The sequence below is a fragment of the Lagopus muta genome, chromosome 6, assembly GCF_023343835.1.
Source record: "Lagopus muta isolate bLagMut1 chromosome 6, bLagMut1 primary, whole genome shotgun sequence".
Classification (NCBI taxonomy): Eukaryota; Metazoa; Chordata; class Aves; order Galliformes; family Phasianidae; genus Lagopus; species Lagopus muta.
In genome coordinates, this window is record NC_064438.1 from 36,953,266 (window position 1) to 36,977,968 (window position 24,703).

Sequence of the window (24,703 nt, forward strand, 5' to 3'; positions counted from 1 at the left end):
GCTGGGTTTCTCCCTGGTGAAAAGAGGCTAAAAATTGAAGGTCTTCTTGATGTAAGCAAGAACTAGGAATTTTACAGAAACTGAAGCCTTGTAAGAAAATCTTAAATGTGCACTAGTATAACAGGTTTTGAAAGAGTCTGGCGCAGTATTTACTACTACAGTATAAAGGGCTGGGTTCCTTGATGTATATTTCTAGTTGGCATTTTATCAAGGAAATAACTGATTTTTCTTTTTCTTTTTTTTTTTCTTTTTTTTTTTTTTACATGGAGATTGAAACTACAAATTCTGTGTTCAAAGTCTTGATTTAAAAGCATTTTAGTACTTTTGTATAAAACTAAAATTTTAACTGAACAAATTATTTATGCAGAAAGAAACAAGATAGAGTTTCTTTCAAGAGTTCTTTAACATATCAGATTGATAACAGTAAAAACACCTTTACTGCCATTAAATATTTACCAAGACTTGGCTTTTGGAAGAGGGGCAGTTCAGTGCAGTGTGTTTGGCTCCATGCAGAGCTATTGATTAGCTATCAGAAGGACATAGTTAATGAATAACTTGAGGTATTACAGAGCGCTCCACATTCTTGTCAAGTCTTTTCTCTGAAGATGACCTAAAATAAAGTCAGTTACAACTGGCGTTCACTCTGCGACAGATTGCACAAGCTTACCTACGGTATGAACAAAAGGTTCACAAGAATCAGTTGACCAGGGCTTAAGCAATCCTTTCTAGTAGTTGTTGTCATCACTGCTGGACTTTAGAACTGAACGTGTTTACATTTAATTAAAAAGAACACACAGTTTACATCGCACAGTAGCTATCAGTATCGAATCAGAATTGATTTCCGCTCTCTTTCTCGAATGACTGTTTCCTTCAAACTAATTAAAAAAAGGCACATAACAAAATGACTCATATAAATTTTAAAGCAAAGTAAACAATATTCCCTGGAGACAAAAATAAAAGTCAACAGCACAAAGTCATTACACTAAGCTTGTTTTCAGGTGATTCCGATGCCTTGGTATAGTCTATACCAGTGCTATCAGATTTATTTTATGTGTATATATACATTTATAGGTATATTGGTGAATGTATATATGAAGTATCACTTTCTACTGCATGGATGCTCCACTGATTGTGTCAGTTTTCAGGGTCAGGATTCTTATTTGTTCCATCTGAATTGCTGCGGTTTATCTAATTCAAGGGGTGATACAACAATATTAGTACTTTTTGCAGAAGGATTTTGTCTATGTCCAAATAACATAGTTTATGTGTAGTCACTCAGATAAAATGGAAATCAGAAGCCATTATCCTTACCAATGAGAAGCAGTAAAGGAAACTAAAGGCACAAACCAAATTAGCCCTAGCTACATGCGTAACACCTAACAAAGAGATCTATTAGATTTTCTTAGTTATGCAGGCAAATCAGAATTCAAACTATAGTGGCATGTTATTTAAGTCTTGGAGCTGAAATGCCTGACCCTTGAATGTGCACATTCTTTGTCAATAGGAAAGATTTCCATGGTTGGCATTTTGGAGACAGGAGGCTCAGGCCAGCTACACACTTGTTCTGCCAAGTGCAGTGAAGTCAGCGAGAGCCCATAGGCTGCCTGCCAGACCTGGCTGGGGTTAGATGCACATAGCTGTACAAGCTTGTCCTGGCAAGCCTGCTCTGAAGACCTATATCCATCTATCCCACAAAACCATGTAAGGGAGAGCACTCAGAATGGAGCTCTTGGCAGAGATCATCAAAAAAGGGACAAACAATACCTACTGTGACTGTTTTCTACCTGTTTTAGGTGAGGTACCAAAAGCTCTGTTATTTCAACATGTAACCAGAATTACTGCTTTCTTAATTATATTTAGCTTTGGAAAAAAATTAGACCATTCTTAAAACTCATGTGATCAAAAACAAACTCAAAGCATGAAAAGTAAAACACTCCAATCAGGAGTTAAGCCATAATCCTCCATCGCTATTCCACCAAGGTTGTGTGCAAATCCCAGACACAGGCCTTTTCTCTACTGGCCAACGCTGCTGGCTTTGCACCACCTCTCACACACCTCTTCAGCCACCTGTGGAGCAGCCTTCAGCAGCCACTGGAGAGCCCAGGAGTTGGGAGGGTGAAAGCAGCTCATGTCTCTGGGGCTTCTCTGCCCACCTCCAGGCCCGGTGCATCACAGCCATGGGGTGAGCACTTGCCAGGGAAGCATTCAGGGTTCTGTGGCATGCTGTGAAGCTTGGAGCTTTTGGCATCATCTTAAACATCCTTTATATTCAAATACTGAGGTCACTCCCAATGACTTGATGCCAGTTCTATCTTCGATTAATAGATAAGGTTTCCTCTGTATTTGCAGTGTTACCTAAACAATCTATTACTGTGGGGAATAACTGCAGTATTACAAATACAATGTTAATGTTATTTTGTTAACTAAAGCCATTGGCAAATATTTAAGAATGGCCAAAGCATATAAATTGGCAATAAAGAGAAGATAAAAGATAGTAAAATTATTTCTTGTAACTTCTAGTGTGGTTAAGCACTATACAAAATAAAATTATTTATAAAATTTTAGATTAATTTCGTAGTGATCTTAGGCTTCACAAATGAATAGTCTCTCTCAGTGAATGCTAGGCTAAAATATACTAATACAGCTAATTTGCTGTCAAAACATGACAGGAGCATTTTATGGTGAGACTGTAGGAATAACATATAGCTAAATAAAACTGAGAAGTATCTACTATTGTAGGTAGTAGAGCCATGTAGATCGTAGTTTGCTGCTATTATGCTGAAAACACAATCCCCTAATTCATGGGGAAAAAAAATGATAGCCTGTGGATATGTGTCTTGCAATTAATACAGATTTGTTGTGAAATCTTGTTATTTTATTATTCATGTTAAAAAGTATCAAGTAATATTCAGGATTAAAGCATAGAACATATCCAAGTCTCTTCTGTAAATTCAGATGCATTCTATTTGAGAGTAGATGTATGTGTGAAAAAAGCTAATGCTAAGTTATCAACTGCCAGACTTTCATTAATCAATCAGAGAAAATCATAGAATCACCAAGGTTGGAAAAAACCTACAAGATCATGCAGTCCAACTGTCCACCTATCACCAACAGTTCTCACTAAAATAGAGGGCCCTGCTCCATGTGCTGCTGCAAGAGAGCATCATGAGCTCAGGAAATTCGGGAGCATTTCTTGGCCACAAGCTAGTAACTATGCGTCTGCATCTATCTGAAGGTATGCAAAAATCTTTAGAATGCTTTCTTCTGCTTATGGATACGCTTCGTGTATGGATGTTTTGCTTGGATTCTGTTTTAACCAAGCGTTAGTCACCCATAAGATATTTTTAAGGGTTTCCTGGACCATTCAATGCTATAGTAAATGTGAGGAATAATGGGTAACATTGAATCTCATGTGCATATTGCTGGCGTGTGACTCAGTGCTATCTGAGCAGTTTGCCCATTGGCTACATTAGGTGATTTCTGATTACCATGCAACTGCATAAATGAAGGGTTTGTAATGAAAGTATGGCTTCCAATTATTTTTTGTTGAGAACATGTCTCAGCAATCCTTCAAGCTTGAGAAGGACACCTTATTTAATCATTTGAGCTGTCAGTCTTTGCTACCTCTCACAGACTAGTCTTCACTTGGGAATGGTGTGAGTACTGGAGGTGCACTGGAGAATGAAAATGAGATCCAAAAGAGAATGCTGCTTGATGTCATCAGAAGATTTAACTTTTCCTAAAATCAAATTGTGCTGGATGTAGTTTTTCCTGAATTCAAATTGTGCTGCATCTGACTTCAGTTTCAACAATGACAAGTCTCTTTTCAGCAGTGAATCACAGAATTGTAGGGATTGGAAGGGACCTCCAGAGATCATCAAGTTAATGCAATTGTTTTACTGAAAGGTGAAAAGGTTGAGATCCAAGGAGGCAAATGATTTGTATCTGTTTAAAAATGGAAGGTCTGAGATGGGCGATCATCAGATAACGAGCCCATACAATCATACAGCAGCCCCATTATTTGGACCCTTGTACAGGTCACAGGTTTCTCTAGATGAATTCAGCAGAGGAGGATGAAACTCAGTCTACTGTTCTCCTAGAATCCAGATTAACAAGCAGTTAATTTTGGTGGTGTGAGCAAGCATGATCAATGCTAATTTGTTGAGATGTTATCCTGTAAAACCCTAAGGTTATATCAACAGCCAACACAGGGAAGAACATGAGTAGTGGGCTCTGTCCTACATGTGCTTATTCTTGAGTTTGGTGAAAGAACGTAATATAAAGAGGATGTCTGAGCTCATGCTAGAGTTAAGATAGTGACACTGTGATGGATCAGAAGAATGCACAAAATGCAGTCTGCGTTGTACATAACGTGCTCAACACAGTCTGTGCTAACAAAGCTGGTGCCATTGATTAAGCTAGTGAAAGATGTTTAGGTGGTTATAGTGGAAAGAAAACAGTACTCTTAACTCTTTTAATTGTGGAGGAAGGAAGGCTGATAAAATATTTGTCTATGGTAGGGCAATGCCATCTAGCTACCTGTCTACCAGCTGTCAGGCTCCTGACTCATGTGTTATGCAAACTTCATCATTTTATATCCTCTGCTTTGCAGCAAAATGTCAAAGTCCTTCTAGATGTTATAGGCTTTTTAAATCTTGTCTTATTGCATTGTTTCCCATGAGTACCTCAGAGGTGGTATTTCCCAGATTTCCATGCTGCCCAACCCTTGAGAGCTTGCAGCAGGATGAACAGACCTCTTCCACACCAACCTGAGTGTGGGCTGGCTGCTGAGAACCTGTCTACAGAACCTGAGTGTCAGTGATACTTGTGGTGAGAACACCACAGATCAGATCTGCGTGTGCTTGGGGACACTAGAGATGTTTATCATTGGGGATGAGGTGGAAGGAGAGGACAAATTGGGCATGTTTGGTTTCTACTTTTTTTTTTTTTTTTTCCTTTAGATAGAAGGTTTCTGTGTGTTATTCAGTAATTGCTTCAGGTGGAAAAGCATTTCTCACCTTGCAGCAAAAGTATGCCTGGCAAAAAGAGAGAAGTGTTTTAAGAGCAGCACTTCATGCCGTTGACTTTCAGCCAGTATTAAGGCCCTTTGGGAACAGTTATAATTGGTGCAATTTGTAGCAGGCTTGAAACTGCTCTGGCTTTGGGAGGACTTCATGCTATCTGTTGGAGTTGCATAAATGACAGCATCACATTTGACTTTTCTTCCTCCTGGACACAGCAAAGGCAGCCTTTAATTGAAGCTCTCAGACCTAGCTTGAATACAGTTATGTCAGAGTAAGCAAAAAGGTTTTGTATAATCAAAATGTGAATTACTTAAATCAAGTAGCTGTTTGAATGCTTTTGTAAACCACCCCCAGGCATAGAACTCTCATTTATTTTTGATTCATAACATCAACATTTTTTGAAGAAATAATCCTATGGAGATTAATGAAAGAATTTCAAATTAGTATTATCAACCCAGACTAAAGCATTTTAGCAAAGTACATATTCTTGAAAATTTGGCAGTTTTATGCTTTTGAAAAAAAGGTTTAAAAGATTATCAACCATGGTGCCATGCTGGCTTACAAAATGTGTATATATCATGTATATATCAGAATCTATTTGTCTCTCAGGTGCAATCATTAAGAGTTAAAACATGTAACTGTGTACTTCATGCTATATTGCTCACTGCCAGTCTTTCAGAAGGGGCCCAGTTGTAGTCAGACATAGACAGTATTTTGAATATAAATAAAAGGCTCTGTTTTTTCATATGTTCTAGAAAGAGGAAAAAACAACCAAAAAATAAAAGCAAGTCACATTTGGTGTGAAAATGTTAGGATTTTTAAGTTTAGATTCTTATTTGTGTGTGTGTGTGTGTGTGTGTGTGTGTGTGTGTGTGAAAACCAGGGATCCATATATTCACTGAACAGATTAGCGTCTCAGCGACTTTTTTGTTTGTTTGTTTGTTTTCATTTTGTTCTTGTACCAGGTGTTTAAGAACTGGACATCAGTTTGGTTTTTCATTACCCAGCTTTCAGCCTTTTTTGCATATCTTTGTATTTTTCCATGGTGATCAACACTCAACTGTAGTAGAACTTCAGTCAATAAATTTTATGTGCAACTGTAAAAGTAATTTTATTTTTAGTGAGACTGTTCTAGGGATTTTAATATCTCTTTATAAATATTTATATTTTCAATATGTCTTCATTTAATTGAAAAGGTTCTTCACTTTATTTTCAGACAACCTCAGGTAGTAGACGTAATGACATACCAACACTCTGACCTTTTAGCTTCTAGATTTCCATTAGCTTATTCACATTTTGCTTGTCCGTGTGTATTATATTTTAGTTTGTATATGATTTTCATCTATGGATTGACAGAAAGAAGGATGTTTTCAGTACAGACACCTTGGGAAGGAAGAAAGTGTGCTATTGCATACTAGCTGCTGACATGCAGAGTGTCTCAAATAGTGCAATTAGTCTGCACGGCTACTAGAAATTCACACAGAAATAACATTTGATGTTTGTATGGTCATTAGTCAAAAGGATGATATCAAGTCATACTCATCAATATAGCAACAGCTTCTGATATCTGTAAAGTTGTCTTGAAATTAGTTACGTTATTTATCTAAACACAGTGCTCATTATGATATCCTGCTGCCATTGTTTTTTATAAATGTGCTCCGTGAGTTTCTTGTACTACCATTATCGTTTTCACTGGTGTAAAATTCATCATAAAAATGTAACTATGAAGAGGAGGAAAAATATCACTGTCAATTCCATGAAGAGCCTTCTGGTGCTGGCTTCTTCACTGGGAGTCAGTTATTAATGTGATTTTTGCATTGTACCTTAATAACTCAGGCAGTTGGACACCTGCTGCTTCCTTGGAAAATAATTCACAATCTAACAGGCTCCCAATTTTTTTCCCAATACGCAGTCTTCTTCATTCTTCTTTTTTGAATTTCTGATCATGACTTACATGTAAACTGCCTGTCCAACATCCTTTTTTTTGCTTATCATCTTTAGTTATTGATAGCTTTGGCATTGGTTAGCATTCACAAATGATTCATATTTCTGAATAGTCCATTTGTTTATACATTGTTGCACTTTTATTCCTTTCATTATGTTGAAAAACCTGCAATTCTCAAATAAACCCCCTGTAGTTGATCTGTCTGCTTGCTAAAAGAAAGGGCTGTGCAACATGAGTTAATAACACAGTAGTAATATTCACTGACTAATTCAACTTTATGTAAATCACACTAACAACTTGTTTCTGCAGGTGATGAAGTGATTGGGAAGATGTTGCAGTTGAAAAATACTTTTTGTGTAATAGCCTTTTTGCTTTTTAAACATCTGCTAGTTGTTACATACATTTAGAAGACACTTGTGGAAATCAAATGTTCTTTTTGTTTTCCATCATCTTTGAAGCAGAACTTACTTCATTATGTATAGATAATATCTATATATAATTTATAACAGAACTTATTTGTTATCTAGTTCCATATGTGATAATATTAATTAAACTGAGTGTACGATTCTTGCAGTTCAGTGTTATGCTGAAACCTAAGGAAGTGTGTATGCTTTTGTTTCCCCAGTTTACACAAACCTGTGTCTCAAGGAGTGAGCCTGAATGACTGGCTTCACTGTGCTTTCATTACTTCTGAAGGTGGCCTGAAAGACAGGGAGGACATTGTGACCATTACCTATGGCCAGCTTAAGGACCTGGCAGCTCAGCTGCAGCAATCTCAGTCTGAGCAGCAGGACACCGAGCTGAAGCTTCAGAAGGCCTTGGAGGCTTTGAAGGAGGCCAATGAGAAGGTTCAGAAGTAAGTCACTTGCCTTCTTTCGAGAAAAACTGCAATGGAAAACCAAGAGAAAATACTGTTTCTTCTGGTATTTTTTCTTGAATGGAAGTATGATGCTACTCATAACTAAGTTCCTTCCAAATTCCTTCCTTCCTTCCTTCCTTCCTTCCTTCCTTCCTTCCTTCCTTCCTTCCTTCCTTCCTTCCTTCCTTCCTTCCTTCCTTCCTTCCTTCCTTCCTTCCTTCCTTCCTTCCTTCCTTCCTTCCTTCCTTCCTTCCTTCCTTGTTCTTTTATTGACTCAGCTAAGAAGCTGATTTTAACAGTGCTGTGGCGGTTAGGATGCTTTTCACTTGTGTTACAGAAACTGCTTTCTGCATGTGCAGTGTACAGGGAAAATGTTTCCATTCCCACTGAATGATTTACACCCATGGCACTCCGATGACAACAGAGCATTTACCTTTAAAACTGCAAGGTGGAATCTTAAGGCTCTCTCATGATTTCTTGTCTGTTACATATGGGGCAGGATTCATTCAACAGGAAATGCTGTTGGATTTGTTTAGGAGTAGCTTCAAAATCTCACTGAAATCAGCAGGAAGTCTCTGAATGGCTGAGCAGAGATGATATTCTCTTTCCCAAAGTGTAATTCTCAAAAGTTTATCTCTACTGAAGTCATTATTGTCATGATAGTTATTGCTAGCATGTAAGTTTTTGACAGAATGATTTCTTGGAAATAGGAAAATGTGTAGGCAGTGCCTCCGCACAGTCTGGCACTTCTTATTTCTGTATTCCACTCCTTAGCCTCAAAGCACCCTTCCAAGGTTGTGAACGCTGAACTGATGCAAATTTTCTCATCAGTCTATATTTGTTTTCAACTTCAGTGTCTGCAGTGTATTTCAAGAGCAACTAGGAATTGGCTGATAATATATTGCAGGGACCTAATGAGAGTTCTTCTTGAGTAAGTAAAAAATCATACTGAGTTTTCCTATTTAACAAAATGCAAATTATATCATTATTTTTAATGTATTTTTATCTACCTAAAAATTAATATTAGTATTTTTCATTAATTTTTAATATGAAAATTCTTATTTTCAGTCATCACTTTAAAACCTCCAGTGACTGAGAATTATTCAGGTCTTTAGTATCACTAGTTAGATGCATTTGAAACTTCAACAGATGCATTAAATGTGCTTGCAGAAAAAAAAACTATGAAAAATAACTACAGCACCTAAAAGTGAGTATTGGTAGTGCCTTTCTGTACAGTGCGTAATTTTAAAGTTGCTATTGCATTTCTTTTTATTTATAAACACTTGCAATCTACATTTAAGTGAAGGTTTTTGCTTTGTTTTTGTTCTGGAGAAGTCTTATTAAATCCTGTGTAACCAGAGTGCATGGAGCAGAAGTGCAGACACAACCTAAACTAAAGTTGCACTGATGCACTGCTGTAGTGCAAAGAATTTATGCAATTTAACATGCTCAAGTACTTGGGAAATTTTTGATCAGGTTAGTTTTCATTATTGCTGAGATCAGACCACTGAGCCTATAGCAAAATTAAACAATTGGGTGAAGTCTTTTGATGACAATAGCATGCCCTTTTTACCAAGAAACTGTGGAAATGCTCTGTGCGTCTTCCCAGCACCCAGAGTCATCCACCCCCATCTTATAATTCAACCTGCAAACAGATTAAGCAGCTGAGTTTGTGGAAAGTGTGTTTACTTTGAGCTAAGAACCCTTGTGTGACACTATAGAGATTCCTCTGACACCTCTGGGAGAACTACACAGACAGTTCTTACTCATCAGCAGGGAAACCGGGCTGAGAATTCCCAATTCCTTTGTAGCCTCAACTGCTTCATACAAATCAGTGTTTGGCAATTAGGCAGGAACTCATTTGTTAGCTTTTTATTTCCAAGATGTAGGATGCTCTACATTTCAAAAAAGAACTAGCATTTATAAACCTGTCAGCTGAAAGGCTTCATGATATTAATTGCGCTGGTATTAATTATTAGCAGTCATAAGAGCGTGCTTATTGTAATTGGAAATGAGATGCTAAAATTCATCACCTAAGCAGGGTTTTTAAATGTCTGTTTACCTGACTGCTTGTTCTTGTAAATGCCTAAGTAACATTTAATTCTGACATGAGACACACATTTAGCAACTATACAAAATAGTTTCTCGGTATTATTCAGTAAAATATCTGAATAAGTAACTACAGTTAAAAATTAGACAAGTAAAATAGTTATGAGCTTCCCTAAAAAGAATATAACTGGAGTAATTAATGTTGAAATAGAGTGTGCTTTGTATCTTTGTATCATGTGATTTATTAATGCTCACTGTGTCTTTGCTAATTGATTCTCTGTCCATGATTTCATTGATTTGTGTACTTACTTGCAATTGTTGCTTTCTAAGTGCAAGATCCAAATCAGAACAGTGGTCCTGGGCTCTCTGTGATCAGGACACAAGGCATCTAAAAAATTTCTGGATCCTGTCCCACATGAAACAGCAGCTGGGAACCAGAAGGGGAATATACTGGAATCTGCTTATAGTGAACTTAGATGTAGTCAAATTCTGTTGACACTGAAAAAGGGTAAACATCTCCCATCAGCTCACAGCAGTGTGATGGATGTGTGCTCTTGCCTGTGAAGCAGACAGGGATGGTATGAAACAGAAAACAGTGATGGGTGGAGAGTGGCTGCACAGATTTAGTAGCATTTGTTTGAATGTATTTCGGTTTTGAAACACTAACAAGATATATATTAGACTTTGAAGAAAGTATTATTCTGGTTTATAAATCAAATACACATCTGAACTGTGCTGTGTGTGTAAATAAATACATGTTCATGTACGCATAACGTAGTACATATTTTTTCAGTTGGAAATTACAAAAAATCTGCAGGACTCTAAAGATTTTTAACTGATGCTATACTCTGATTTTCACTGTGTCATTAACATTTACAAAGGACAAACACAGAGGCACAGGACCCCAAGGAGCGCTGGCACAGTGCCACAGGCTTGCAAGTGTGTTCTGCTGGAGTCAGGAGTCAGCTGCTGCAGCTTCAGCAGTGAGGTGGAGAAGGTGGCCTTAAAACCTGGCAAATTCATTAATGCCTCTGCCAGCAAGGGAAGAGAGGTGTTTTAAAACTGGCCTTCCCACTGGAGCCTCTGGGATTGAGGAATGGCTACCAGTGTCAGTGAGATCAGAGGAGATCATGGTGTAGTAGCAAATCAATATGAGCCAATTATCACTAAAGGTTGAGGCCATTTTTGATGCATTTTTTTTTTTCCAGGAAATTTTTCTGCAATGACTTTGCAGCTAGAGTGAATTTTAATGCAGTTTATCTATCAAGGCTTTTATTCTTTTTCTCACAGTTTAATGATTCTGGCTCAGGAAAGTGTAGCTCTGCATCTGTGAACGCAGCCTTTGCACACTCATATAGCTGTGTGCAGGAGATGGCAGTGGAGGGTATGCATGTAGAATTTCTATGTAGTCCTCTAAAAGTAAACACACCACCATGCAGTAATGGTGCAGTGCTAAAATATAAAGCAGTAATTCTTACTCGTTTTGTCCTTAACTGACTATTAAAGAAACTGTCTTTTTATTTTCTTCCTTTTAAGGAGGAGCTCAGGAAAGTTAGTTACAGATTAGATAAAATTTATCAATATTTTGAATACAAGAAAAAAATAAACTAGTTCTAAACAGTCAGGTGGTTTTAGTAAAAAAAAATTACTGCCTCTCACCAAAAAAAACCCCGCAATTTGTAATAACACTGATTTGCTTTACCTCCTAAGGTGTGCCGTTTGACCACCTAGCTTTCACTGTTGTTGGAATGCACCCATGTATGAGTGGTCCCGGGTTTCCCTCTAGCATTTCTGAACATGATTTCTCTGTTATCAGAGTTGCTCACATAGTTTTGCTTTTTAGCTGATGCTGATAAATAAGTCTGTCAATAAGACAGCAGAAACAAACAGTTTTTACCAGCATTTGCCAGAGTATAGAAATGAAAAAATTACGGTTGAGCATTTACTAAGTGATTGGAGTCCCCTTCTGCAATTAAAGCTAATCTGCCCTGCCAGTACAGGAGCCGTGTGCATTTCACATGGATGTCCAGGACATTCTCCAGTGCTCACTGGAGGGCCTAATCTCTCTCAGAATGATCGGAGCAGTGCAGCTCAAGAACAAGAATGAATATTTGAATAATCACACCACAATGAGAGGTGACCTTCCGACAGGGGACTGACCAGATACACATATGGATTTTGGGAAGACGCTCTGATGCTGTTTTTTAACACAGCTGTGAGAAGAATGTGGCTAAGACCCAGTAGTCTTTCTGGAGTATAGCTGGCAAAGGAAACCATGAGGAGAAGAGAATTTAACACATGGGTGTAAGAGAGTCCGCTTCATTGATGCGATCTGAGGAGAATGTCTAATGACTGGAAGAATCAAACTTGGCAATGAAAACACAAAGCTCTTTTCATCAATTCAAACGCAGCCTCTAAAGCTGCAGATGGTTACCTCCAGCCTTGCCTATTCAGTGTGGGGTTGTGTAAAATGGCACTTTGGTGAATACTAATAGATCAAAACAAAGATTTAATAACATAAAGATGGAGTGTTCATTTTTAAATGAGGATACAGGTCAGTGTCTCAGAAAAGAGTAAAATAAGTATCTTTATGTATAGGTCTAAGGTCCCTGGAGATTTTTAACAGCAAACATGGTATCTTTAATGTACAGTTTGTATTCAGTACAGCACAACTATGCAGGGAGCAGGCTAAAAGCCAGCAGTTCTGGTTTATTATACCTATTGAGCCTCCTTGCTATATGCAAATGTTGTTAACTAGTTATCTCCCTTTTAAAATCATACCTACATATATTTAGTTGAAGTCTATATTGTGGCTTGTATGCTTTCAGTCTCCTGTTGTAGATAAGAATAGAGCTAGTTAATTAGAAATTGCAGGCAGAAGCGCTACACAAAGGAAACAAGTTGCACATTCACCCAGACTTAGAGCTATTTGTTTTGGATGTAACACCAAATGCCAGATAACTTGATTGGTTTTATTTTAATTTGAAGATACATGTCTTTTATTTTCATCCTTCAAAAGAATTAATATAATTTGATTTCTTATTTTATCAAGATGATACATTTAGATGTTTGGATCTTCTGACTATGCTAAACTGCTATTCTTTTTTAGCTTACAAAAATACATTCTGGTGAATGTGAGATCATGTCAACTACTGGCAGTGAGAAGTGTAACTTTATAGATTTTAATAGTTTCACTGATTTGTGTCAAAAGTGATTTTGCTTTTAATGAAACCACCACATTGTCTGCTACTGTGAATTTCTGCTGGGATTGAATATGGTAATCTTTTAATATCATATAGGGAATTTAATTGATGCTGGCATTTTGAAATGTAAAGGAAGTTCTGGTGACTTGTTGAAGAATGTAAACATAGAGGTACTTTCTTACTTACAGTAAATTGGCTTAGCTCTGTTGCACTGAGTTGCATTAATTTGTCCTAACTAAGGATCTGACCTCTAGTTTGCTATGAAACAGATGCTGGTGGCTGTATTCAAAAGACCAGTAAGTGAGAGCAAAGTGTTATGAATCTGCTACTTACTGTAACAAGCAGTAGAAGTCAATGGTTATGAGACTTTGCATGGAAGGAGTCGAGGGAGGAAAATCTTGTAGCAGTCAGGATACCAATGAAAATCAGCAATAGCTCTGGACTCTCAGAACTGGATCAAAAGTCATTAAAGGATATTCAAAGTGGAAAAAAATGCTTGATGAGAACTGATGCGTTGGCTGCTTTGTGCAATGATTAAAAGCAGATTATAAACTCCATGGGGCCCATAAGAGATATACAATCTCCACAGGCAGGGTTTTATAGTGTTTAGGAAACCCACACTAGCCAGATGGAAGATTCCCAGACACGCAAAACTACCACATACCCCAAAGAATTCTGCAGTGCAGCAGAGCTAATGTAAAGTTTCTTTGGCATGCAAGGCATGAAGAGGAACATAAGAGAGTCTGAAATGCAAAATGTAGTAACGAGCATATCGTGTCTTATATGAAAATATTACCATTAACAAGGGTAGCAAAAACAGGCAGCGTGAAATTATCAGGTTTAGGAGTAATAGGCTTGGCAGTGGTCTGCTTAAGGAATTAGGTTTAGTGAGGAATTAAGAATAATTGAAATGTATTTAAAAAGTCATGTATGATCTAACTGAAAACAGTATCTCACATAGCAGGGACAGAATTTATTTAAATACTTGGAATTCTGCACTACCAGAGAATTTTCTCAGAAAAATTCCACTCAGACTACACTAATATGCCTGGTGAAATGATGAATTGAAAAGTCTGATAGAGATACCTACTTGCTGTAATAAAACCATCTAGTAAGCCAGTGAGGTTGTGCTCAACTTCAGAGAAATTCAGCATAGAGTAAAATCAGTTTAAAATTCACTCAGTTTTGAGGAAATAAATTATTGAACTAGTGTGAAATCTAAGGTGAGCTGAACAAATTCAGTCACTCATGGCATATTCTCCACTTTTGTTGATATGCTATGTTTCAGTATCACCAAGTGGGTCTTGTTTTCCTTGGTGTGCCCAACGTTCATGCAGTTCAGAAGGAAATACACCACTTCTGCAAAGCTGGAGTGAAATGTGTGTTCAGTATTGAATGATACTATCTTAATTGGATGACGCTTTTCTTGCCAGTTTTTGAATTACATGTTCCCTATTGCAGTCCAGTTAGCATTTGAAGACTGGGATGGAGGGAGCTGCAGATTCTAACTGTCTCTAATACTGATAGCTTCCCAGCTCAGAGAAGAGAAGGCTTGTGTTATCACAAGTGAAAAACTTCTGACTGAGAAACACAAAAACTCTTTGGCTGGTTTAGAAGCACCCTTCCCTTATAGTTGTTACAAATCCTATCCAAGGTACTGCCAGGCTTTCTCTGCAGTCTGGAGGTTGAATATACTAATGATTCATAATGTCTTCTGTCATCTCCTTTTTGTTGGAGGATGGGCCTTTGTAGATGATGTTGTGGTTTCAATACCAAAAGTTGTAGTCTGTGTTACTGCCACAGTAGGTTGTGAAATATGAATTTAATGGATGCTTTGTGTGTCATAAGTAATGGTTAGATCTTTAGCATCTGTACGTTATCCTGGCATCGATCATGAACACCTAGCAGAATAAAGGCAAAAAAATCTCAAGCAAAGTAGAAATACAGAGAAGTCTTTCCTGCATTACTTGCACAACCAAGATGTCCATTGACTGCAGGGACTTTCATGTGGATGAAGAACACAAAACTGAGTGTACAGTCTAAGCAAAGTGTTTATTTTCTTTGTGTAGCTATGATTTACACTTACTTAACCTCTGTAAATTGTGGATTGCACTGCAATACTTTTCTTAAAGTATGGGTAGTTACAATATAAGCACAAATATTTATCATCATTTGAATATTTATCATCTGTCTTTCAGGAAAATATAAGCAGTGCTGAAACTTCATTCTCTCAAACACTAGAATGTATTCTATGAAAGTCAAATGTTTTCAGAGTCAACATAATCACTGCATCCTAGTTTTTGACCTGTGTGTTCATTTGCAGTTTGCTTATAGCTGCTTCACAGAGATGGAAGTTTGTAGATTACAACATGGTTTTATTGATTTATCAGTAGCAAAATACACTAAGTACTCTCAGTAAACTGGATTGGCTAGCTCTTGGGTTTGTATTGTATAATATCAGCTTGTTGTGGAATACTTCAGTGCAAAATCAGAATGTTGGCATATTTAACATAAATGGTATAAACCAGACTTGCAAAGGCCATTATTTAGTAAGGCCAATAACACAAACAAATCAGATTTTGAAGTTGTTTGCCCAATAGGAGGAAGCATTCTGACAAAGTATTTGTAGGTTTATAGATAACTATTCTATGAAAAAAATATTTAATAACTTTGAGAAACAGATTGAGTTCTCCTTGAAGAAAGGAAAGAGAACTTTTTCTCAGAGTTGCTTTTCTACCAAGATGATAAAATGAGTATCACAGTAAATAATCATTTTCTTTTAATATTTTATATCCAAATAAAATAAATTAATGGCATTTGCATTGCCGTTACTAAATAGTATTTAGTTTGTTTGCAGGAGTCATTTATTTGTGGCTTGGCTGAGGGAATAAAAATAAATTTGCGGTATTTCTGTTAATGCTCATACTGTTTCCTAACGTATGCAAAAGACTGAATACTGTAAATCTATGTGCAGAGCTGAACAAGAAATACCAGGCTTGCTGAAGCTTCTGAAATACATATAAACTTTTAGAGAATTGCTGGATTAGTCATCATCAGATAAAAATAATTGAGAAGACCCAAACCAGTGAAGTATTTAATTTTAAGCAAGCTTGAAATCACTGAATATTCTCCCACTCCTTAAAATTAAGTGTACTTTACTGAAGCAGGTACCAGTTCTTTAATGAGTATATGTGTGTGTGTGTGTGTATGTATATATGTATATGTATATACAAATTGTTCATGTTTCTAATCTAATACTAAGTCATCTAAGTAATAGCCAGATGTTTTAAAAGCCGTTTAATTTTTCAAACAAGATTTTTGTTTTTAAATGCAGTATTAACTGTGTTTCTAGACATGAGCACCAGCAACATCTTTAACCCCATAATTGCCTGTTCTAGTTTTCTGCTATACGTCGGTTAAATATAAGGACACACAACTAAAGACTGAGTTGCCGTAAGACATAAATCTTTAGGACCAAATTTTATCATTTCTCTTTCAGGTTATAGAATTTTTACCTGTAGAAAGTATCAAAATTCATCCTTTGGATGGAAGACGCTGCAGATATTGGAGATATGAATAATAAAATGACTGTATTTTGCACTTTATTCCATATATCAGTTTCTATTACCTTATATTTTTATTTAGCAATATAATCATGTAAATGATTTGAAGGGTGTAATAAGTGCACATCTACATATAATGAAAAGAATATCCTACACAGAAAACTACACAAAAGACATTTGAAAGTACTCTGATTTTAAACACTAATGCTTTTCAAGAATTTTAGAAGTTTTGATGTAAAGCCAAATTTTTATGCTTGCATCAGCAGAAATTAAAAGCCTTTTTTTTTTTTTTTTTTTAATATCAGTTTTATTCATGTCACCACCAGGCAGAATTGCTAGCAAGATTAGAGTCTGGAAGGTCACTAGTTGAGAAAAATTAAAGCTGTCTTCAAAATTAGCTTCAGGAGCACTGATTCTTTCTTAATTCATCCTCGCTCATGAATTCTCTCATCTCCCAGAAGCAAGAGAACAGAAATGTGACACTGAAACTCATTTCCAGTTGCATGGAAAATGTAGCAAAATGGGCCTAGAAGGCCAGTGCAAAAAAAATATCCGTGAATTGTCTTGCAGGAGAATGTTGGAAATAGTTTAGGTGCCTGCTTCTGCAGGGAAGCTCACTGAGGCTTAAAAGTGGGAAGACTTGGTTTTACTTCTTTACTTCTTTACTAGCTTTACATGGCTTCAAATGGTTGGTAACATGGTGGAAGGTCTTGGTTGTGCTTTAAGGAACGCTACACATTTGAAGAAGACATTTCAGATTGTGATGCTGATTCTCAGCTAATATTTTAAAATCCCATTTTTTATGTGTGAATGAGCAATGAGACATTTTTTCTAGTTTTGTCCCGACACGTAGGACTCCGTTACAACATCACTGCAATAACCTTCATGCTGATTTCATCTATCTGTCCTACTAAGAGAAGGAGAGGATGTTTCATGCATGTTTGGTTATTTTGTTGTTTGTTTGGTTTGTTTTTTTTTTTTTTTGTGATCCACTAATGAGGAAAGACTGCTCTTATTTTCTCTAGAAATATTTTTTGGAGGATGACTTCATGCATCCAGGAGTAGTCTTTGGGCATCCTTGTCTTCAATCAGACAGGTGGGGAGCTCAGCTACCAGTCTGAGCCCGTTATGAAGGGCTTATCGCAACTGAGAGCTCCACTAAATTCTTTCTTCTTGCATCCAAACCCTTTTCTACAGTTCTTTGATCTTTCCAGTTCCACAAAAATCTTTCCAATGTGGACAGCATCACATGAGTTACACAAGAGAGAAAGTCTATTGAAATACATCAAACCTATTTAAATGTGATACTTTTAATGTATAGGGCAGGAATTTGACAGTATTTTATGGGAAGGAATTTTCTCACCACAAGTTCCAGATTGCTCTTGGTCACAACCACCTCAGGGAGACAGAACATAGCTGAGTGCTGTCTAGAGCCAGCAAGACTGCATCAGGTTTTGTAAAATGGTTGTGGAATCATGAAAAGCTAATGCTGTCTTCATTGCTTATGATATCAAGGGGGGTCGGCCAAGGTTGTGCTGTGGTGGGGTGGACTTGGGAAACAGCCTGAGCAGTGCATCAGTGTTTTAGATTTTATGAACTCGCTGTAAGCATTGCTTAACTAGAACATGCTCAAAAGTGGTGGGACTGGCAACTGAGAGGTTCAGACCTGGCCCTACAAAGAAAGCTTATAAGAAATACACAGAATGGTGTAATAAGGTGACTTACCTCATACTGATCCTTTTGAAGTTTAGAGTCTCTTAGTAACCCCATTTTCTACAGATTCTTATAAGTATTATCAAACTACTCTTCCTGCATCTGAAATCCTAACTCTTTGTTTTGAGCATATTAGTTGTTTTGGCATTAGATTTTTGACCTTTTTTTAATATTCCTGAAGAAGAATTTGCAACAAAACAAAACTTGCTTCAAAGAAGGTGCTTTCTGCATTTACTGAAGTATGTCTCAGCTGAATATGGAATAAGAGGGTTAAGTAGTGCCAAGTGCCAAGAGAACTGTGCTCTGTACCCAGCAATTTTAGACTCTTAATTCTGTAGGCATTTATGCCCGTACCTCTAAAATATGTGTGCATGCATGCGCGCACATGAGGAACCCAGTCCAGCTCAAAACTACTTGTATATAAAGTTAAACTAGGAAAAAAAAAAAACACAATTGCAGGTCTTTTCTGTCTTCTTGGCTGACTGAGCTTCAGCAGGTCATTTCCCTTCTCTGCATGCTGTTTTTGCCACATGCAAAATGTGCATGATTCAAAATAGGCTTGATGTCTGCCTTTTAAACACATAACATTTCTGACCATCCTTCCAGATTGTGAGTGTTCAAATGAAAGAATATTTGCTTTTCTGAGACTGTATTGCTCTCAAAAAAGAAGGTGGGGAACTGTTCAGAGACAGAATAAGCATGCCTGTAAGTCATGGCTCTCTAGTCATGCTTTTCATTATTACCAGATGGCAGAATTAGTGCTTTTCAGGAGTTGATAGGAAGTATCAGCTTTCTTCTCAGCTTATTTTATTCCTCTTTTGAGATGAATAAATACTATGACAGAATACTTTCTGTGGTGAAGATACATTAGCAATAAAGTAAAACTGCTGGCTTTTCTTAGGCAGATGATGGAGAGTTCCTGCAAGAAAATCTAGGAGATCCTTGCCTAGTCATATCAGCACAAACTATGTGGAAGTGCTGTCACAGTGAAGAGTAGGCTTATGTGTCAAGATTTCTTCTAGAAAGAGACTGTGATACAAAGAGAGTGGAAACAGTAACTGTCAGTACTAAAAGCATTTCAGGCTTATGGAAGGAGGTATGGAAAAGGGTTTTCTTACACAAGTAAAAGTAGTAAACTTTGCATAAAACCAGTATATAAACTGTGGGACTGAAGCTGGTGTTAATTAGGTGAAGTTCTGTGATCTGATTAAATAATGTGATGAGTATCATTTGGCCTCCAGTATGCCAATATATTCTCTATTTCAATTACTTTTTGTTTCTTAACTTTCAATGCCAGGCATGTGCTTAGATCTGAAAGTTGGATCCAGCAGTACAGGTCTCTGTCTGGTCTAAAGGGCAAGTATACTGTAGATTTCAGTTTACTGAAGCAGATGGTGCCATAGCATAATAATTTCAGGGTTTCTTTTTCTTTCTTATAACTTCATTTATTTTAGACAATTGGTGTATGCTGTCCTGAGAAAATATTTGAAAGCAAAGGAGCAATACCTTTCACAAGGTGGCATAAAATCTGGCACAGATGCAGAAGTGCTGATTCTGTATTATTCTGTACTTTCTGTACACAGTATTCTGTGTAGCAATCTACATTAATTCAAAGTAGAGTGAAATACTGTAAAAACAGACCAACTGCGTTTATCACTTACTTTTCCTGCTGCTGGTGATGGCACAAGGTGAATAGTAATGGTGAGCTAGCTCATAATCTTCCAAACAGAAGGTAGAAAGCAAACAATGTGACAAGATTAGTTATTGTGGACCACAGATAAAGGCTTAATATTTTAGCCAAGGCCTGTGTAAGCCCGGTTTATTTTGAAATATGTCTGCTGTCAGGAGCCCAACTGGCTGTATTTGCTTCTAAGTTTAATCATATACAGAATTACTCTTTTGAGCTGAGAAGATGAGCTGAGAAAGGGATTTAATAGGAATGCTTGTTTTGTGACAGGGCTTTTCAGAGACAGAATGGCTTGCCGAGCCAAATTTAAGGTCTGTAAGTTTAATTGAACATACATTTTGGAGTGACATTACAACCAGTGTTGGTCAGGCAGGAATTGGCTGCAGTGTCTGGAGTAATTAGATTCAACACTGTGGTGTACCACAGTTTAGAGTTTGCTGATGCTGCTAAATCAGTCTCTAAGACTTATCTTTTAAGACTATTTATATCAGTCAGTCCAGCCACCTGTCTACCACAGGGCACAGAATTCTACCCAGTAATTCTGGCATCAGGTTTTAAACCACTGCTGAATACCCAGAATCCAATGCAAAAAGTGCAGAGGAAACTTGGTTAGGCAGTTAGGAAACTGGTCCTTCTGAGCCAGTGTAGTCATTAACAGAATGATGGTTTACGAAGGAATTATTAGAGTTTGGTATATGACCCATTACATGCAGCCAGGTTATGTTTTTTAGTAAATCAGTTGGAACTTACTGTTTTTCTAAAGGCAGGTTTTTATTGTGACAAAAATAATATTTAAATTTAGGAGTAAGAATAGTTAAAGTTTCGTTCACCCACACAGAGGGCAAGAGAGAGATGCCTCTGTAGCATGGCAGGCCACCTACTGCAAGGCCTTACCTGTACGTTCCAGGCTTTGGTGCTGTAAATATTTAAACATTTTATTCAAAGAGAACAGCTTCCACAATTGAAACTGAAAACAGTTCCTCAGAACCCAATGTTAGCACAGTGCTGCTTCCTGAAGAGGGAAGCCACTGGAGTCTGGCTCACTTCTACAAAACCCAGATCTGAACCAGTTTCCTCTCACCTCTAGAGTAAATGATGCACTAACCAAGCACCTAATTCTAGGAAGGTGCTTTTCTCAAAGCAGCCTCTCCTCTCTGTCTCACTAGTTTCCTTGACTTTTGCAAAAATACTCTGCAGAGTTCAGTGAAACATATCCAAGAGGAAAACCAAAGGAAAGGAGAGAAAAAAGTTGTTTTTTTTCATACTGAAGTGAAATTAAGTGAATTTTTTTGTGTGACCACTCAGTGAGCAGTCAGTTATTCACTGAGCTTAGCTGCTAAATTGCTTGCAATGCTTTTGTCCAATGCATTGTACTTATCTAATATATTTTTAAATGCTTGGTTTCGAAAGGGAATTTGTGTTCGCAAAACACATTCTAGAAGAAGCTAGATATCATGCAAGTAAGGCTATCTTCATAGCCTAAACCTAATCTTATCTATTGGAAAGATAACTAAGGGTTGTAGTTTAGGTTTATAAGCCTTTATATAGCATTTCAAAATCCAGGAGGATTTTGCTTTTATCACTTACCCCCCCCATATGCAGGTAGAAGCTATTGTTTTCTGCTAGTCTGTATATTACTTTGCAGATTAGGGCATAGGCTACTTGAAGGATGCTTTCATTGGGTTTCTTTTCATTTGAACATACGTTTTGGCCACTTCTGGGGCACAATGCGCTGGAAGATCTGTGACAATGCAACTCTGTCATGTACAGAACTTATGGATGAAAGCCACCACATTCATTTGGAGTGAGTTCTTTTGGTCAAAAATGTAGCAGTGTGGGAGGAGCTATGTGGATTTACATGGTTTCAGATTTTTTCCTGATCCCAAGCTCCAGCTTAAAGCTGGATTTCTTCATTAGTCAGCAGTAGAGAGGGTGGTTACACCAGTAGATACTGTTTTTTTCAACTCTACATCCAGCTTCTGGGCTCCTTAAACAAACTTCTCTGGCAGTAAGAATTTTAAGTCTTATTGAAGCTGATTCTATGATCGAAATGTTTATGCTCAAGGGAATAAAACTCTATGAAGATCTGCTACAAGTCAAATTATTTTGTCAGTCTGTTCAGGAACTATGTAAGAGTATTCCATGTAACATCATGCAGTCTGTTTAGGCTCTAGTCAGCTGTATAGATGGTAAGAGAATGCAATTTAAAATAATTGAAAGAGGAGCTGAGAATGATGGAGAATATGTCTTGAGAAAGACATAGCTGACAACATTCATGTTCAGGCAACATTTCAAAACTCTTCACAATGATGTATCTTTTGCTCAGTTGTTCCAAGCGTCATATTGCACACTGCGTTTATACCAAGAAAAGTGTTTATTCGCAAGGAAAAGAAACCTTCATTTGTTAAATCCGTGTCTTAGCATACCATCAAGTGTAGTCAGTGCTGCTTTTAGCGAAGTAAAATATAGTGAGGCTGTACTGGTAGGTGAATCATGATTGCACAGAGCAATAGAAGATGCTTTCTTCAGGTCACTGCCCTCTGTATTTTGAATCAAACTCTACAGACCTCTAGACTTTCAGGGTAGTTCTCAGCATGTCTCATTTGGCTGTTGAGACATTTCAGTTAGTTTTGATTTTGAGGCATCGCACTATTCTTTTAGCTTATTGCAGATTAAGATGCTCACTTTCCAAAAGGAGCAGCCTGCAGTAAGCCACCAGGCTTGGTGCAAAGCCTGGCCAAGAAGGGGTGATTCTGTCATCCTCACCCCTCACAGGTAGTGCCTCGCTTACACAAATGGTCTTATTAGCTGTCTTTTATTACTCACAAAGAAAAATGTTGCTTAGTGTGAGTCAGAATGGCAGAGTTGGGCCCTGGGTGAACAAAGAGTCCAGGATTATCTTTCCGAAAAGCCCCCTGAGGCCTGTATCAAGAGTTATTAAGCACTGATTCAGCCCATAGCATTATTTTGTAGGCTTAAGAGGGATTTCAGTGGTATATTGGGTCTTGTGTCTGTGTAGGGGTGAATTTTGCCCTCTGTTTTTTTTATCTTATAAATAGCTGTTACTGTTTCTCTTTTACATTATTGTTTAAATCTCTTTCAAAGGTACAGTTTCTTAATCCCCTGCTGCATTTTTTTTTCCTTCTTCTAATAAAGAATAAATAAATTTGCAAATCCACACATGACTGAAACAAAAGGCAAATAAGCCCTGCACGGTCTGAATTTGGTGCTGGATACTTCATTTTGATTATTTCAGTCATCATTCATTTGAAAAGCAGAAGCTATGTTTGTTAAGCCTCATTATTTTCTATGAAGCCTGACAGTTTCAAGGTTAAACAGAAGACATCTACTTTCATCCCAGTGGCATTTCTGTTCAAACACGGGCAGCTCCTCACTAACTTGCATACTGCCATGTGCAGTGCCATTGGCTGATCCCAGTGTGGAGCACAGCTGAGCCTTACTGTAGGACCCCTAGCCTGCATCTCTGAAGGAAACCTCAATCATTAAATACATTTTTACCCCTCTTCTGTAAGCTACGTGATTTCCTTTAGACTGAGCAGAAATTTTAATAAGCTCTGGCTTTGGATTTTGCTGTTTCTGCTGTTTACCAAGAAACAATTGGCAATCCAAACCTTCTGTTTTAAATGTTACTCCTTTCCTTTGTGTCCTGAAGCATATTAGAGAAGGTTTTAGTGAGAGAGAGTGGGGGGGGAGGGCCTCCAGTGATGTTTAAAGTGGTAAAAAAGCTGCAGTGGTGCTTCTGAAAGTAGAGGGTAGAAAGTCCTTTAGTTCTGTTGATATTGAGGGATGATCTGTCATTGTTTTCTAAAGTTGCACATGGAGCTGATTTAACAGGAAAACATCTCAGGAGGAGGAGCTGAGGAAAGTGTGACCTATAAGTAACTATGAGTTAGAGCTGTTAGAACCCAGAAAGCACAGATTCATCCATTTTAAGGAATAAATATGCCTGACTTTGTACGTGTGTGAACAAACTGTAGTGTTTTAGAACTGTCTGGGTAGCGCCTTCAGAAAGACAAAATGCCATAGATTTATGTTACAGAACAGGAAAAAATGCACTTGTTGGTTAAAAAAGGAAAATCAGTACATGGACAATAGGAGGGAGAGGCATGGCTAAGCAGTAACTTTTTACCGATACTTAAAAAATGAAATTGAAGTCATTAATAGTTGATTCTTCAGAATACCTATGAAACAACTAGAACCAGGTGAACTTTCCACATACATTTCCTGGTGTCTGATAATTGTGTTAGGGTGGTGAATTCTTAATCAAGTTTCAGGAATTAAGTCATCTGGTGAGTACAATAAGAGGTGTAGTTTCATGTCACTTTGTGGTTCCTGGAAAACAACAGTGTTTCAGTACGTACCATGCGTGTTAGTCACGACTTGTGGCATTAAATCCAAAATGTGTTAACTGGTTTTCCTGCTCTGATACAGCCATTAGATAAAATACATTTTACAGTTTTGATAAAATGATGTTATTTTTTACTTCCTATCTACATTCCTTATGTTATATAATATTTATTAAAAAAAAAAAAAAAAAAACTTTTCTGATAAGAAGCAATGGTCAACTTTGCAGTAGTGAATACAGCTACTTGAACTTGTGGTTCTTTTTGATCCATTGTAGAAGGTGTGTGCATAATAT

General features: G+C 37.4%; 1 protein-coding gene across 23 annotated transcripts in view; it reads left to right on the forward strand.

The window, feature by feature from the left end:
- The window catches only part of MIPOL1 (mirror-image polydactyly 1), a 176,240-nt gene that overhangs the window by 142,819 nt on the left and 8,718 nt on the right, over window positions 1-24,703 (forward strand). For all 23 annotated transcript variants that reach the window (XM_048950008.1, XM_048950006.1, XM_048950005.1 and 20 more), the window contains one exon: window positions 7,595-7,825. In XM_048950008.1, the coding sequence (XP_048805965.1) occupies window positions 7,595-7,825 (231 nt within the window). The remainder of the gene's footprint in view (window positions 1-7,594; window positions 7,826-24,703) is intronic.